We start from the raw sequence: 17,528 nt of genomic DNA, 5'->3' as shown, positions 1-17,528 counted from the left end.
TATACCAGCGATTTATCCATCAAGCATCCTGAACCCTAAACTGCTTGTAGAATAACTGTAGAGGTTGGCTGGAATTGCAGGCATAATCCAACTATCATTTACCAGTACTTCTATGATTTTTCTTCTACATATTGATCACCTGGAATGCTGAATGTCTCTTCTAATAGGCAGGAGGCGATTGTCACACCCCAGTTCCATACGTGTGTATATTGTGCGTTTCAAAAAAAGTAATTCATTGACACGAATGTTCTTTGGGTGTGTATGGTGCACTCTATGCCTCATGAAGAAGAAACATCTTATCTAACCAGTTGAGGCTCATAGCTTGCTTTATATGTAAACTATTCAGCAGGATTGTGCTTCCAGTGAGTAATTAAGCCTCAGCCCCACACACCCACACCTAGTGTTAGAATCTAAAGTTCACCTGCTGTGATCACTTCCACAAATCTTTATAGACACTTAGGTTGATGTTCTCACAGCATACCTTGCTTAAAAAGTTGTAAAGATAGGGCAATGCAGAATGCTAATGTATGATTGACATGAAGTTTTATCTTTTACAGATCTCGCATGTTCTCTTTGTGTTCTTGTTTTAGATCCTTGTATATGTTGTGTTTTTTTTTTTTTTGCAGCACAAAAGCTTTTAGGCAAGTTAAATTGACAACCAAATTGTTTCCAAAAATGTGCTGTGTATTTGTATGACTGAGACCAGCCATACACACTTCGAATCTCGGCTGGTACAGCAGGAACCAGCTGAGATTTGAACCATTAACGGGCCGGCTCGCCAGGCTGAATGTACCAAGTTGGCCGATCGATCAACTTGGGTACAACCAGCCTGCCAAATTCTCTTGCAATTATTGCTAGCGGCTGCTATAGTCACTAGAGATAATCACTGTCCCCCCCCCCCCCCCCCCCCGGCGGAAATGGATTCCCCCGTTTTGCCCCAGCTCCCCAACCGGGAGAAGACAATAACTGATTCCCCTGTCAACACTGCTTGATGGGGGAATTGTGTGAACTCTTTTCCTGCATGTTGTTGCAGGAAAGAAATTTGCACGGGCCCAGATTCAAGAAGCAATTGCGCCCGTGTAACCATAAGTTACACGGCGCAATTGCTTACTTGCTCCGGTCTAACGAGTGCTCCTGATTCAGGAACCTCGTTACACCGACTGCAGCCTAAAATCTGTGCGGCATAAGGCTCTTATGCCTCGCAGATTTTAGGCTGCATTCTTGCGTGTGCCGCTAGGGGGCGCTCCCATTGTGATCAGCGTGTAGTATGCAAATTGCATACTACCACTGGTTCACAAACTTGCGCGGGCCCTACGCAAGCCAGGTATGGAGTTTCCGTACGGCAACTTTAGCGCAAGGCTGCCCCTTCTAATAGTAGGGGCAGCCAATGCTAAAGTATAGCCGCCGCTCCCGCGACGTGAAATTTGAATTTCACGTCGTTTGCGTAAGTGATTCGTGAATGGCGCTGGACGCCATTCACGTTCACTTTGAAGCAAATGACGTCCTTGCGACGTCATTTGCCGCAATGCACGTCGGGAAAGTTTCCAGACGGAGCATGCGCTGTACGCTCGGCGTGGGAGCGCGCCTAATTTACATTGCGCGCGCTTACGCCGGGCAATTTTGCCGGCGCGCCCTCACAATTTACGGAGCTACTGCTCCGTGAATCGAGGGCAGCGCAAAATATTTGCGGGGGCGCAGGGCAAAATCGTTGCCCTGCTCCCCCGCAAATATCGCGCAACTGTACCTGAATCTGGGCCACTGTGTATGGCCTTCCCGAAGGCATTGCTAGTATTGCTTTGTCAGTTCCTTGAGGCAATATCTAAAAGAATTGCTGTATAATACCCTTTTTATTCATTTGTAATGCTGGCCATACACTATACAAAAAATCTGCGAGATTGGCTTATGCGCTTTGAGAAATTTTCATATCCTTCTTGATGAATCCTTTTTTACCATAGGCTTTTAAGAGAATATCCACTTTAATTGATTTTTGACATTGGGGCTATATTACGTATGATTGATTTTCTTCCTTGTTTCAGAGAAAATCAATCACCCTTATGATGGTGTGCATGTGAAATATTCTAGCTTCCTTTTCCTTGTTTGGTCCATGAGATCATGGTTACTAAATGTTGTGTATTGATTGGAGGAAAGCTGGACCTTGGTGACTGGCAATGCGTTATCTTGTAGCAAACACATCTTTTGGTATGTAACAAATAAAATTCTTTCAGGTAGACGAATTGGTGCCCAAAGTGAAAAGCAAAATAAAACCGATTTGCCATGTACAATTTTTCAATATACCACTGTCTTGGGCAGTATATGCTGGTAGTACCTTTTTGCTGATTGTGGAGCTTCTGTCCACATTAATCTTCTACTCGCCATATCTAGTGACCTATTAATGTTAAATGCATTGGTTATGATGTTTTTTTCACCTCAATTTTAACAGATTTTTTTTTATCAAAACATGAAAACGCAATTGAAATCACAGCCTGTTCAGCAGTAACCGCTAGAATTTTGGTGCTCAACCGCACATGCAGTTATGTGCAGTACGATTTCAGCCCATTCATTTTGACTACTTTTGGAAACTGCAACCGGATCACATGATACTTTTGTTCCTTCTGATTCGGTGCAGGCAAACGTGACCTGCATTTGGGATGTTGTCCCGCTGCAGTTTGCAAGACCAGTGTGAGTTGAATGCGGTGCAGGATACTGGCACGAAATGTTGGTTTCCTGTACGGCATTCTAATGTGCATGGGCCTTTAACCACTTGACCAGGCCATTTTTTTCCTTTTTGGCACTGCGTTACTTTGGTTTATTTTGTGTGTGTGTGTGTATATAATATTTTTTTTATCAAATTTCTTTATAAATTTAAGTCAATATGTATTCTGCTACATATTTTTGGTAAAAACAAATCCCAATCTGTGTTTGTTTTTTTTTTTTTTTCTTTTTTTTTTTCATACTACTAATGGCAGCAAATTATTATAGCGGGACTGCGATAGTATGATGGACAATCTGACACTTTTGACACTTTGTGGGAATCGGTGACAATAATACAGTGGTCAGTGCTAAAAATATACACTGTCACTGTACTAATGACAGTGGTTAGGAAAAGGTTAAAGTGGAGGTTCACCCGGAAATGTAAATTTTTAAGATTAGATTGAGGCTCATTTTGTCAAGGGGAATCGGGTAGTTTTTTTAAAAACGAAGCAGTACTTACCGTTTTAGAGAGCGATCTTCTCCGCCGCTTCCGGGTATGGGCTGCGGGACTGGGCGTTCCTATTTGATTGACAGGCTTCCGATGGTCGCATACATCGCGTCACGATTTTCCGAAAGGAGCCGAACGTCGGTGCGCAGGCGCCGTATAGAGCCGCACCGACGTTCGGCTTCTTTAGGCTACTCGTGACGCGATGTATGCGACCGTCGGAAGCCTGTCAATCAAATAGGAACGCCCAGTCCCGAAGACCATACCCAGAAGCGGCGGAGAAGATCGCTCTAAAACGGTAAGTACTGCTTCGTTTTTAAAAAAACTACCCGATTCCCCTAGACAAAATGAGCCTCAATCTAATGTTAAAAATTTTTTTTTCGGGTGAACTCCCTCTTTAACATCTAGTTAACGTCTAAATATGTGCCTAACAGTGCTGGGTACATTCACTGTGTGCTGCTTTTTACTAAGTGTGGGTTTTTATTGCCTGCTTTGCAGGGAAACAAAAACTGACACATTCCCACTGACAGGACAGAACTCTGTATTGATTACATTCACAGATGTCCTGTCATCCTCCTCGCTGATCAACAGGTGTAATCGGTCAATTATTGGCCAGTACCTGCTGATCAGTTTGTGCTGTGACTTATCGCAGCACAGCCGGCGTGCGCTCCCCCCTACCCTGAAGTGCTGGATCATGTACTCCTAAATGAGGCGAGTGGTTAAAGTAGAACTCGTGAATCGGTCCAGTTTAAGTTGTTTAACGGTCATATACAAGCACACGTTTTTCAGAAAAGTGTAATGGCTGAATGCGTTTTTACCCTTTTACTTTAATACTCTTCACAAACCCTTTTGTTAAAATAGGTTTCCTTTTTTATAATAATGGAGGCACCTATTTTCTGCATTTGGGAGCAGACGCCTCAGACGCATCTTATGTGTTGGATGACAGGTTACCTCACCACCTCTCTGTTGTTCTGTCGGGGCAGTGGTGACGTCATCATGACATCAACTGGACCTAGGCTGCGATACCAGTGATTCTATCTGCACCTCCCAACCTAGATTTCACCTTTCCATCTCTGGCCCCTGCTCCACTGTTTGGCATCCTGCTGCGTAACAGGATGCTGACAAGTGTGAGCAAGGCACCAGTGTCAAAGAGACCAGACAGTGCCGACCGCAAACCACTCCCCATCACAGAGGCCACACCTTGATTTTAGTAGCTACCCAGGTTTATTTATTATACTAATAAATTGATGTTATTTCTCGTTGGCCAAGTTATTCCTGCACAAATTGCATGGTATTTATCTTCTATTAAATGGCTTTATAGTTTGGTGTAACATTTACATGGATAACTTGTTAAAATGGCTGCCAAGAAAATATAACCCTTAATAAAAGTAGATATTAAATGCCTGGGGTATTAAAATATTATAAAGTAACTGTGTGTGGTAATCCCAGTTCTCCTTGTTTTTGTGCAGTTGCTCCTATGATGTAAAGCCAAATACAAAGGTTTAAATCTCTCGAATTACATATATTTCTATGAATCTTTAAGGCCTAACTCCGACCACTTTTTGGTATAGAATGCAAAATCATTAACATTTCTGTCAGGTAACCCAATTAGGGAAATGTTGCCTTCAGTTCTTGTCCCTGTGATGCCTGAATAAGAAATGGTGAATATGGTTGTCACCAGGACAAAATGGCATAGACATCAAATGAAACAATTTTCAGACATACTGACCCTTCCTCACTGTACTAAAAATGTGTGTCCTTCCTGTCCTGATGTGAGGGGAGTTCTCTACAACAGGACACAGAAAGTAATGAAAATCGAATAAAGGCTCCAAGCCTTTCCCGCACTTTACAAAATGGAGATTGTGTAAAAATGTGGTTTTACCAGCCGGGAAAATGCAAACTTGCTTTTTAGTATGATGTTTTCCTATACATACAGTACATATATGCAAGGACTTGTCTCAAATCCGTTCTGTTTCTGGATACGAATAACTGTTGCTTGTTATGGACAGGAAGCAAACTACCTATTACCATGTACCTACCTATTTCCAGTTTGGCAATGTGGGGAATTATGTAAAGGCTGGTAAAAATAAGTACTGCCCCTTAAAATAAATTGTGTGCGCATGCGTGCGTGTATACAGTGGAGAAAATAATTAAATTACCTGCAGATTTTGTAAGTTTGCCCACTTACAAAAAAATGAATGGTCTATAATTTTTATCATGGGTATATTTTAAATTATGGAGACAAAATATCAACCAAAAATCTCCAATAAAAACACATGGTACAAATGTTATAAATCAAGTTACAGTTCAGTGAGTAAAATAAGTATTTGATCCCCAAGCAAAACATAGCTTAGTACTTGGTGGATAAACCCTTGCTGCACCTATAACATGGTGCCAATCTCTGACTGAGCAATCACTGGTACTTAACATGCTTAACAAACAGTAATATTCATGGTAATTAAAGAAGGGGAGTCCACCATTGTTAAAATAGTAACATCTGCACGTTCAACAGTCTTGGCATCCCTGTGGGGTAAAGGTGGTATGGACACATATCTGGGTAGGTGTGTATCTCATACACAATGTCATGGTAGCTCGACGCATTTCGCGGCTTTAAACCGCTCATCAGGAGCGTGTATGTGGACTGTCTGCAATAGGAGGATACATGAATAAGATCAATGAACTATATGGGGGGGGGGAAGTAATGCCCCCCCAGAACCAATAAGATAGGCTGACTTACAGCTGTGCAGGTACCAGAGGGCATGGTGTCCAAGACCGTAGGCCACCCAAAGACATAGTGTCGGGAGCTGGCTTCTCTGCTCTTCATTGGATAGATTGATAGCAGCGCAGCCATTGGGTTGCACTGCTGTCAATCCACTACAATGACAAGGGGTACGGGGCTGAGTCCTGTAGTTGGCGGCTATGGACGCCGAATACAGAACTCGGGAGCACGCTCGCAAGGTACCCCCTTGGGAAAGTGCTTCCCAGGGGGGTTAGCTGATGTGGGGAGGAGCCGAGACACCCGCCGTGGGGACCCCAGAAGACAAGTATCGGGGCCACTCTGTGCAAACTGAACTGCACAGTGGAGGTAAGTATGCTATGTATGTTATTTAAAAAATATATATATAAATCTTTACAACCCCTTTAAAGCAGTATTTAAAGTGGTTGTAAACCCTTACAGACCACTTGGACCTACAGGCAAAACCAAACATGTAATATATTACAAATTACCATTCCCCCCCCCCCCCCTCAGTTATAACCTGTGATGTGACCAGTAACTTACCTACTGTATTAGAGTGCCCCCACTCTGCACGAAGGAGCACAGAGGCATTTTCTGAGAGCAGCATTGTCAGTCTGGGGGAGGGGAGTGTTAGTTGTACTCGCAGATTTAGATACACTAACAAATTGAAGCCAAACAGTCCTGTCAGTGGTACATTGTTTGTCTCAACTCACACATTTGCAAGAGAGGATGTTCTTTTGAAAAACAACAGACTTTAATGGCTAGATCACCAGGTGAAAATAAAGGCAAAAAAGAAAACCAATGCTTCCACAACATTTAAGAATTGGTAAGCTGCAATATAATCATTGCATTTGGGTTTAATACTGCTTTAACAGCAGTGGTTGGACAAAATTACAAATCATTTGGCAGGTAAAATGACTGGTTTATGTATTTAATGGTGTATCTAGGTATCTCTCTTTTTAATGTAAATAATCCTATCCATGAGTATAAAAACGATATATACTGTATAAACTATATGGAGTTGCGGCAACAATAAGAAGTGTGCAGCCGGTTAATTTATTTCTGTTTTTTGTTTTTCTTTAGAGCTACGAACTGGGTCACTCCATTGCTTAGAAAACTACAAATGGCATCATAACTAAGGACTAAGGAATGTCATGGTTAGAACTAACAACGAGGAACGCAAGGAGTGATATTGTAAATGAGGGGAAATCTACCAGGTCTTATGTTAGTCCTCTATCCGACGCAAGCAATAAGTCCAGTGAGTCCATTTCTAGTTCTCTTATTTTTGAAGAGACTACAAGAGTTCCCTCCAAATCAGTGAACATGTTCAACGTAGGAATGAAGCCAAGACTTTCACCAAAGCCATTTACAAGGGAAAAACCTCCTGAAACCCGAAGGACCGTGGGACTGTCTGCTCTGTCTGCCGTAATGAATTCAGAAAGTGATGTGCCATTTCCAACTTCTACCAGCATTTCTTTGTCTGATACGAAAACTGAAGACCATGAAAGAGTAGGTCGTAGAATTTTTACCTCCAAATATCAGACAGATACTGAAGAGGACCAATTAAATAAGTCGGATGTTTTTTCTTCTACCGTTTTTAGTAGAAAACAGACAAGCTCTAGCTGGACATCTACAGACATCGGAGAATCTAAATTAACGTCACAGGCTAATGAACCGAAAGTGACATCAAAACCTCCACTGATGTCCAAAAAAACAGATGTTTTACAACAGCAGGAAAAAGTCCATGCTAGCTCCTTCAGAAGACCCTCAGCAGATGCTACAGATGAACAAATGGAGGCTGTGGAAAAAGCAAAAGATAACACATTCCTGTCTGATTCAATGGACAGCTTAACTGTTCGAGCTCAGTTAAGGCCAAAGCGTCGTCCAATATCTATGTTTCTAGACCCTGTAAGTGACCAAACACCTGACAGTAAAATAACAACAGACAACAAGAGACCTTGGAATAGAAGGCCACTATCAGAGGACCTTACCTCATTATTTGAAAGTGGAGTTCTTGGGAACCAAAAAGAGAGTCCCTCTGAAGAAACTAAGGAAAATAGACCTTTAAACAAAAGTTCCTTAAACAGTAGCATCACAGAAGCCCAGCCTGATTTGGCATCCAAAGGGGGAGATTTTAGTAGTGCTAAAAATGGCAGCAATGAAACAAGAACAGGTAGAAATAGGATTTCTTCAAGAAATTTGTTTTCTGAAAGGTGGACAAAAGACGCTATTACAGAAACAAGATCCAGTACGGAGCAGGAAAAAAACACTGCTACTGAGGTTGACTCTATAATGAAGAGGTCGGTAAATAATAATAAGGACCAAGATTCTAAAGCTCTTCCTGATTCCAATAATGACTCAAGCAGTGAGGTAAAGAATGCAGATGGCAGTGGCATTGGCATTGCTGCTGGGATCACAAAAAGACGAATCAGTCTCTATCTTGCCAATACCAGCTCTTCGCTGGATTTACCTGATTCGCCTACAAGTAAAGACAAACTTGCTTTTACAGCTGAGAGAATGACTAGAGCAATCGGTTCTGATAAACGTATTGAATTGGGAAGACCACAGACGGCATCACAATATCAACCTGCAGACGTGACTAAGAAGTATGTATGAGTTAATACACATTTCTAAACATATAGTTGTTAGGTGGGGAGTAAAGTAATGACCTTCATTCAAAAGACAAGGTGTGCCTTACTATTTCTAAAGCTGAAAGACAACTAGATATGCAAGAAAGTGTATTGATGCATGGTGACAGTACTAAGATTTAAATTCTGTTTTTCCTACTCTGCCCACATGCCAATTTTTGTTATGGTTTTTTGAAAGGGAGGTGAGTAAAAGATTGTGTGCTGTTGGATTCTAAAGTGCATTTGTTCATGGCGGCAGCAGGTTGATTAAAAGCAAAACTGTAGGCAGAACTTTTTTGTTTATTTTTTGTCATTTTGCATAGAGTAAGGTTGCGGGTTATAACTCCTGTCAGGTTTTGTTTTGTTGTGTGCCACATTGAGGAGATTTCCCCTAACTTCCCTGTCCCATAGTCGCAATAGGAAGCAGTAAGAAATCCGTCCAAAGTAAGGGAAATCCCAGGTAGTCACCAGGGCCACTACAATTGGATTTAACCTCCCTGCTTTGGCAAGCACTCATAATTTGTGATTTTCTTTAACTTTTGGTGATAACGGTTAATAAGACAAGTGGGTGAATCTCGCTAGCTGGGACTTAGACCACAATAGAAAACTGACAACTGTTTTAATCTCTCCATTCTATCTAAAACAAAATAAATGACTAATTTATACCTTTAAATTCACCTAAACCGCAAAAAAAAAGATATTGCATTTAGCTATTCTGGAGTGTAGGCGTTGCATTTATTTTCTTCTGTCAGAGTAACTGCATTTCTGCATGTACAGAAAAAAACATTTTTAATCCCACCAGAAAGCCATTGCCCTGTGCATTGAATGACAATCTTAAAGTGGTTGTAAACCGTTTTTCTCTTATCGTCCATGGACAGACACAGCTCCTTAAATCTTGACAATTGGGTTATGTTCCCTGTTTACAAGAGAGGACTAGGCAAAAACACGTTCGATAATTAAATTCATATTACGTTAACAGAGTTGAACAGCCCCGCCCAGGGGGCGGTCCCTCCAGACATAACCCTCCTCACTGCAGTATGCAGCCTCAGTTTCGTTCTGCCAATCAAGGAGAAGGACGTATGGCTCCCTTTGGGCCCAGCGCCCTGAGGAGAAATTTTATTTCATTTTACTTTTTCTTGAAGAATCTTCTTTCAAATGTCGGCTGAGAGTTGGACTCAGCTGCCACCCCTCCTTTTTAGGTTTGTACTGCTTGTTACGAACTGAGGCTGCATACTGCAGTGAGGAGGGTTATGTCTGGAGGGACCGCCCCCTGAGCGGGGCTGTTCAACTCAGATAATTAAATACATGTTACATTAACAAACATGTTTCTGCATAGTCCTCTCCTGTAAACAGGGAACATAACACACTTGTCAAGATTTAAGGAGCTGTGTCCGTCCATGGACTCAGAGAAAATGATTTTACGGTGAGTTAAAAAAATCCCGTGCTGAGATGTCAATTCTGGAGGTCACTTCCATCTTCACCCGTCTTCTCTTCGTGCATGCGTGCCGGAGCATGGCAAACAAGGCAAATGATCCAACAACATGTTCTGCACTAATTTTCCCTTTTAACAAGCAGTTTACCATTCATGTTTCAGTGAAGTTGGGTTAATAGATGATAAAGTGGTATTAAAGACTAAGTTCAGTTTTTAAAAATAAATAAATAATGCACATCATTTTGCAAATAAAAAGGTGCTTTCTTTTGTACAGAATAAATGACATGGTTGTTTGGGTCAAACCTAAAATGAGATAACACAATAATGGTCTGAAGCACCTTAAAATCCACAAAGGAGTAGCTCCTAAAGAATAAATATACCGGTAGGGTTATGGACTGCCATAGTCAAAGCTCAACAGGTACCCACTCCCGACTCAGATTGCCGCGGCGTTCGGAAACAGACGTTCAGCTCCCCCTCCTTTCCCTGCAGCCTTCTGGGACACATCACAGATCCCAGAAGATTACGGGATCATTCACATGGCGCTGCGTGGCTTGCGTATGCACAGGTTAGGAAACTGGCTGTGAAGCCATAGAATTGGTTAGGGTGAGGACATCGCTGGATCCCTGGACAGGTAAGTGTCCTTATATTAAGTCAGCAGATAAAGTATTTGACAAGTTTAACAAGTTGAGCACAATAAAACATTTCCCTGTAAACTATTTAAGATTCTTACCCCAGCACTTGCAGTTTGTAACTTTTCAATGCTGCTGCCTGTCATAACGGGAAAGAGTTAATAGTGGACAGTGGTGTCTCCAGCCAGTCTCTTGGCTTTGTGAAGGAAGGGGAAATGAGAAGGAAGGAGCAGGAGTGTGCCTTGCCATCCTAGGCTACTGGGTTGTGTTTCTATTGATACGCTCAGTGTAGGAAGATACAACTCTAGTCACTACATGCAAGGGTGGCTCCATGGGATGCTGCAAGAGAAAGGAGCCAACCTAAAACAGGAAACCTGGACTTGTGGTCACGGCACCAGCTTAACTTGGAACATAGGCAAGGGCTAAAAGATAAAAAAAACTGCACACCCTTTGAGGCCTTGTTTACACTTATGGTTGTGGGGAAGGCAGTAAAAATGCGCATTCGAGTCACATTTTTACTGCACTTCATATGCTGCAAAGCCATAGGAGGGGGCGTACAATTGCCACAATGCTTTGGATCTCGGTGCTGCAAAAATTATTCCTGTTGTCTAGTTCAGCGTACTGCCCACCTTATGTGACATATTCAATGTGCTGGTGCAGAGTTTAGGGGGTTAAAAAAGACAGTGAGGAGGCAATGCAACGCCACCTCCTCACCACCTTTTTAAATGCGCCCTGAAATGCCCCCAAATGCCCTCTTTAAAGTGTGTAAATGAGCCCTAAGTGATTATATCAGCTACTGAAAATGCTGAGGATTTAATATCACTTGAATAAGTTTTGCATGGAGAAGTGTTCAAAGAGTCAGAGATTGGTGGGCAATTTATACAAAATGCCTAAAAATGTATTTCTACCACAGGGGGATATACCAGCTTTTAATGCCATGGGTGTACCTATATATTCCGCAGTACACCATTGTGTGTATTAATATTTTTGTTGAATAAATAATGAAAAGGCATTATTTTCTTGTTCTATTCCGGTATTATCATTAAACGCGGTCTTTATTATGATCTAATGTTTGCATAAAAATACAAACATTTCCTCGATGTAATTACATTTTTCTCATGACTGTACAAAAAGCAACAATGGGTCAGTTTTTGTACTCTTCCTTGTTGGTGTACAGAATATAGTACTGATGATTTGCAGTTCGTAATCCTGGGTTGAGTTCACGGGCCGCCGCCTTATCTACAGTAAATCTAAAAAGTCTACACACCCCTGTTAAAATGTCAGGTTTCTGTGAAGTAAAAAAACGAGACCGATAAATCATTTCAGAACTTTTTCCACCTTTTAATGTGACCTATAAACTGTACAATTCGGTTAAACAACAAACTGAAATCTTTTAGGTGGAGGGGAGTAAAAATAAAATAATATGGTTTCATAAGTGTGCACACCCTTACACTTTGTTGAAGCAACTTTTGGTTTTATTACAGCACTCAGTCTTTTTGGCTATGAGTCTATTAGCATGGCACATCTTGACTTGCCAATATTTGCCCACTTTCTCCTTTACAAAAACACTCCAAATCTGTCAGATTGTGAGCCCATCTCCTGTGCACAGCCCTCTTCAGATCACCCCACAGATTTTTAATCGGATTCAGGTCTGAGCTCTGGCTTTGCCAATCCAAAACTTTAATCTTCTTCTGTTGAAGCCATTCCTTTGTTGATTTGGATGTATGCTTTGGGTCGTTGCCATGCTGACAGATGAATTTCATGTTCAGCTTTCTAGCAGAAGCTTGAAGGTTTTGTGCCAATATTGACTGGTATTTGGAACTGGTCATAATTCCCTCTACCTTGACTAAGGCCCCTGTTCCAGCTGAAGAAAAACAGCCGCAAATCATGATGCTGCCAACACCATGCTTCACAGTGGGTATGGTGTTCTTTTGGTGATGTGCAGTGTTGTTTTTGCGACAAACGTATCTTTTGGAATTATGGCCAAAAAAGTTCAACCTTGGTTTCATCAGACTAGAACACATTTTTCCAAATGCTTTTTGGAGACTTCAGGTGTGTTTTTGCAAAATTTAGCTGGGCTTGGATGTTTTTCTTTATAAGAAAAGGCTTCCGTCTTGCCACTCTACCCCCATAGCCCAGACATATGAAGAATATGGGAGATTGTTGTCACATGTACCACACAGCCAGTACTTGCCAGATATTCCTGCAGCTCCTTTAATGTTGCTGTATGCCTCTTGGCAGCCTCCCTGACCAGTTTTCTTCTCGTCTTTTCATCAATTTTGGAGGGACATCCAGTTCTTGGTAATGTCACTGTTGTGCCAAATTTTCTACACTTGATGAGGGATTGTCTTCACTGTGTTCCATTGTATATTTAATGGCTTGGAAATTCTTTTGTACTCTTCTCCTGACTGATATCATTTGATGCTTTGTAAGCGCTCTACGGACCATGACTTTTGCTGTAGGATGCGACTAAGAAAATGTAAGGAAAGACCTACTAGAACAACTCTGATGGAGAATTGGATGACGGAGAGTTACCTTAAACTCAATGGATCAAAAACAGAACTTCTCCTGTTTCACGCCAACCGAAAAAGACTACGCCACGACAACATGGACACCCCCCTGCCCATTTTGGGACAAACCATCACCCCTAGCACCAAAGCCAAAAGTCTTGGAGTCACTTTTGACTCCGACATGACTATGGATGCACAAATAAGTTCAGTAGTCAGCGGATCCCACCATCTGCTGCGTCTACTACATAGACTCATTCCCTTTATCCCAAAAGAATACATAGCAGTTGTGGTGGGAACCATAATTAACTCCAGACTCGACTATGCAAACGCCCTTTACCTCGGACTCCCAAAATACCAAATCGCTCATCTACAAGTTGTCCAGAACACGGCGGCACGACTTGTAACGGGAAAAAACCATGGGAATCACTCTCTCCATCCCTTAGGTCCCTTCACTGGCTGCCCGTAAAAGATCGAATCATGTTCAAGGCACTCTGCCTGATGTACAAAACAGTGCACCCCAATATCTATGCGAAAAATTTTAATTTCACAACCCCAATCGCGTCCTCCGATCTACCAACCAAAATCTACTCCAAATACCCAATGCCCGATACAAGTCCAAAGGAGAACGAAGATTCGCAGTTCAAGGACCACGACTATGGAACGCTTTACCAACCAGCATCCGATCGGAAGGGAATCATCTGGCCTTCAGAAAAAAACTCAAAACCCATCTATTCTGAAGGCAAAAAATAGTAGGAAATGCATACCAAGCACCTTGAGGCGATTTAGTTCGCATATGTATCGCTTTACAAGTTTCTCACGCAATCACTCACAACAACTGAACTTTATTTGGGGTTAATCAGAGGCACTTTAAATGATGGTAGGGGTTTACTGACTCCTATTTAACATAAGTTTGAATGTGATTGCTTAATTCTGAACACAGCTGCATCCCCAGTTATGAAAGGGTGTGCATACTTGAGCAACCGCATTTTTACTCCCCAGTTTATAGGTCACATTAAAGGTGGAAAAAGTTCTGAAATTATTCTTTCTTCCTTCCTTCCTTTTTTCTTTTTTTCTTCCTTTTTTTTTTTCTTCCTTTTTTTTCTTTCTTTCTTTCTTTTTATATCCATTGTACCTTGTGGCTCTTCATATTTGTGTGTTTTTTTTTATTTTTTTTATTCCCCCCCCCCCCCCCCCCCCTCCCACAACCAAAAAAGAAAAAAAATGATGTCAAGTTAAATGTTTGCACCTAGATTGACCCATAATGGAGGGAGTTGCTCAAAAGTGTCTGAGACAAACTTTGTCCCAACTGGATCACTTTCATTTTCGAAGCTATGTGAAAAAAGAGGTTGAAGCAAATGGGTTTCTGTGAGCAAGAGCACCAGTTGAGGTACAACTTGTCTCAGGCACTTTTATTTATCCTCCCTAGTGACTTCATATACGTATGCTGACAGTGGGGGAAGTTCGTTTAATGCAGAATACTCAGTACTATATAAATAAGTGAAAGAAATAGGGATGGACATTATAACCAATTGTATCTAGTTTGGCATCATACATATGTTTTATTATGCCTTTTTTTTTTTTTTTTTTTTCCTACAGGTTTTCAACACCATCTTCAAATGTGGAGCCAAGATCAGAGAAAACAGATGAAGAGAGGAATGCCCTGACCTCACAAGATGTTGGAGTTCAAAAGGTTAGGTTTCCTTCTGTGACTATGTGTGTTCTGTGTTGGATAACCTCTCAAGCAACTGAAAGAGTGTACATGGTCAAACTAGCGGCCAATGGACAGTTTTGAAAAGAACTTTGTTGAAGGTCAACCGAAGCCTTGACAGTTGCGTGTCAACTGCCTAACTTTATTTACAAAGTAAGCCCTCGTTCACATGTGCAGAGGCCAGCGTTTTTCTATATGCGTTCTGCAAGGGTACAAAGAAAACATTTGTTCTCTGTGTCCTATTCACACCACAGCACTGATATCACATGCAGATTTTTTTTCTGTTCTGGAATCTGCAACCTGTATAAAATTCACTGAAATGTGCATAAAAACTAATGTAAATGGCCTCTAAAGTGGAGCTAAACCCTACTATTCTTTTCAGCCAATCATAGCCTCTTTTTGTTCTGCAACTGCCATGATGCTGCACATGTGATCGGTTATGACACCAGCACTAACACAGCCCCACCACCTCCCACTGTCCTTACCCTAGATGCGGGGCGGTGAGAGCGTGGCGGGATTGGGGAAAGCTGCTCCGGTGTCCTCTCCTGGAGCAAAGCTTCCATGGTGTCTCTTCCACCCGGCCCTAGGCATCCAATAGGATCGCCTGACGTTTTGGCCAATCGGGGAAACAGGTTTCATACCTGCTTCCCGATTGGCCGGAAGGAGGATGAGTGTTGCAACAGCGAATATTCATTCGCTGTTGCAACACACCTGGGTGGGCTCCGGTCGCAATGCGCTGCATCCCGAGTCCACCCTATTTTGAAGCCTATGGCTCTAATCGGGTTCTAAAAAAAAACAAAAAAAAACCTGGCTGCTCTAATTTATATGCCCGGTGACCCGAAAGGGGCCAGACACATGAATAGGGTGTGGCCGTGGATAGATTCGTGCTATGCATGAATCTATCCACTGCATATAGGGGGAGGTGAGGATAGGGGGGCGGCGCCCCTAATGGACGTGCCTCCCCTGGTCTGCAGGCAGATGGCTGGAACATGTCCGCTCCACTTATACAGAGCAGACACAGGCGCAGCCTCCTTTCCTGTTTGGGCAGTTGGATGTAAACCGACCTCCTGTGTGTTTTACACTCGACTGCCATCTAATGTGATCTGCTAGACTGAGGAATGGATCCCCATCTGCCTGTTTTTAGCGGAGCGGATCGGATCAGATTGGGTGACAGTGGGTGTACATTCATTTCATTTACACTCGCTGCTCCATAGAAGACAATGTAGGGTCCAATCGGGTCTGCCTGAAAAACTGACAGGTGGACACAATCGGCCCACTTATGTGAAAGGGGTCTCAAAGGGCCTTTCTTTTCTTCACTTCACTTCAGAATTGCTTCTTGTCCCATACAAGTCTAGGGATTTAAAAGCAGCTGAAGCAGGCCAAATGCAAGTCAACTGCACCTGCAATGAATTCTAAATGATCTCCGAAACATCTGACTGATGGCAAAGGGAAGCAGCATTTGCTCATGGAAGCCCATTGACACAGCCCTTACTTTTTTCAGCCTGACACTTTAACTGTATTAATGGGAAATCTAAGTCACCTGTAAGTCTGCAAGGGTATAATAAAAATAGACCTACTAGCCAGATTCCTGCACAAGCTCAGTAGTGAATTTAAAGTTATTGTAAACCCTTATTTTTTGGGGGGAAATAACAAACTTTTACTTTTCTTCTCTGTGCAATGGGTTTGTACAGAGCAACCCTGATCCCCCCCCCCCCCTTTTCTGATCCCCTGCTGGCACTCCATAGACACACAGAATGTGGCTCGGCCCTGGCTTCTGCTCCCTTCTCACTGGCTGTGATTGACAGCAGCAGGAGCCAATCAGGAGGGAGAGAGCAAAGAGAGCTGCTGCTCTCATGCACAGTGCCTGATCGAAATCGTGCTTGGGTAAATATAATGGTGGGCTGGGTGGGCATTGTGCAGAGAATGCATTACAGTAAAAAGCCTTTAGAACCTCTTTAAGGAGACCGAGAATATGATCAATCTAGAAAGGGCTTTAAAAGTTATACATCAGCTATGGTTTCCTAAATGTATTGCCCGCCTGGCTCCAAGTATGTGTCCAGTCACGTCCTTGGTGATGGAACCATAATTTGCCTATTATGGATTTTATTAAATGGCAACATCAGAATTTCTTGTTCCATATTGTAAGTTGTGCTACATCACTTGAGGTGGTACTAAAGTCTTGTTTTCTTTCATTTAAAAATAAAAAACATGTTATACTTACCTGGTCTGTGCAGTGGTTTTGCACAGAGCAGCCCAAGATCCTCCTCCTCTTCTTGGGTCTGTCGCAGGCACTCCTGGCCCCTCTTTCCTGCCAAGTGCCCCACAGCAAGCATCTTGCTATAGGCGCGCCTGATCTGAGCCGCTGCATTTGTGTGTCCATTCAGACATGGACCTGGGGCCCCTCTCTCTCCTCATTGGTTCTCGCTGCTGTCAAAGTCAGTGAGCCAATGTGCCTTGCTGCTGTCTCGGCCAATGAGGAGGGAGAGTCCCGGACAGCTGAGACTCTCGTGCAACATCGCTGGATCAAGATGGGGCTCAGGAAAGTATGAGGGGGGCTGCTGCACACAGAAGTGTTTTTTTTTTTTTTTTATCTTGCTGCATAAAAGGATAAAAAAAAACTTCTTTGGACCCTCTTTAAGCTGCATCTGTGGTAGAACAGCACCCTCTGAGATGGTATAGTACAGCTCCC

At 42.5% G+C, this 17,528-nt stretch overlaps 1 protein-coding gene across 2 annotated transcripts in view; it reads left to right on the top strand.

Annotated features, from left to right (window-relative positions):
* KIAA1671 (KIAA1671 ortholog) overlaps positions 1 to 17,528 on the top strand; it is a 222,966-nt gene that overhangs the window by 44,112 nt on the left and 161,326 nt on the right. For both annotated transcript variants that reach the window (XM_040351406.1, XM_040351398.1), the window contains exons 2-3: positions 7,017 to 8,539; positions 14,728 to 14,821. In XM_040351406.1, coding sequence (XP_040207340.1) covers positions 7,083 to 8,539; positions 14,728 to 14,821 — 1,551 coding nt within the window. In that variant the 5' untranslated portion in view covers positions 7,017 to 7,082. The remainder of the gene's footprint in view (positions 1 to 7,016; positions 8,540 to 14,727; positions 14,822 to 17,528) is intronic.

Source organism: Rana temporaria, chromosome 1 (genome assembly GCF_905171775.1).
Source record: "Rana temporaria chromosome 1, aRanTem1.1, whole genome shotgun sequence".
NCBI classification, from domain to species: Eukaryota; Metazoa; Chordata; class Amphibia; order Anura; family Ranidae; genus Rana; species Rana temporaria.
This window is presented reverse-complemented; position numbering and strand designations above follow the sequence as displayed.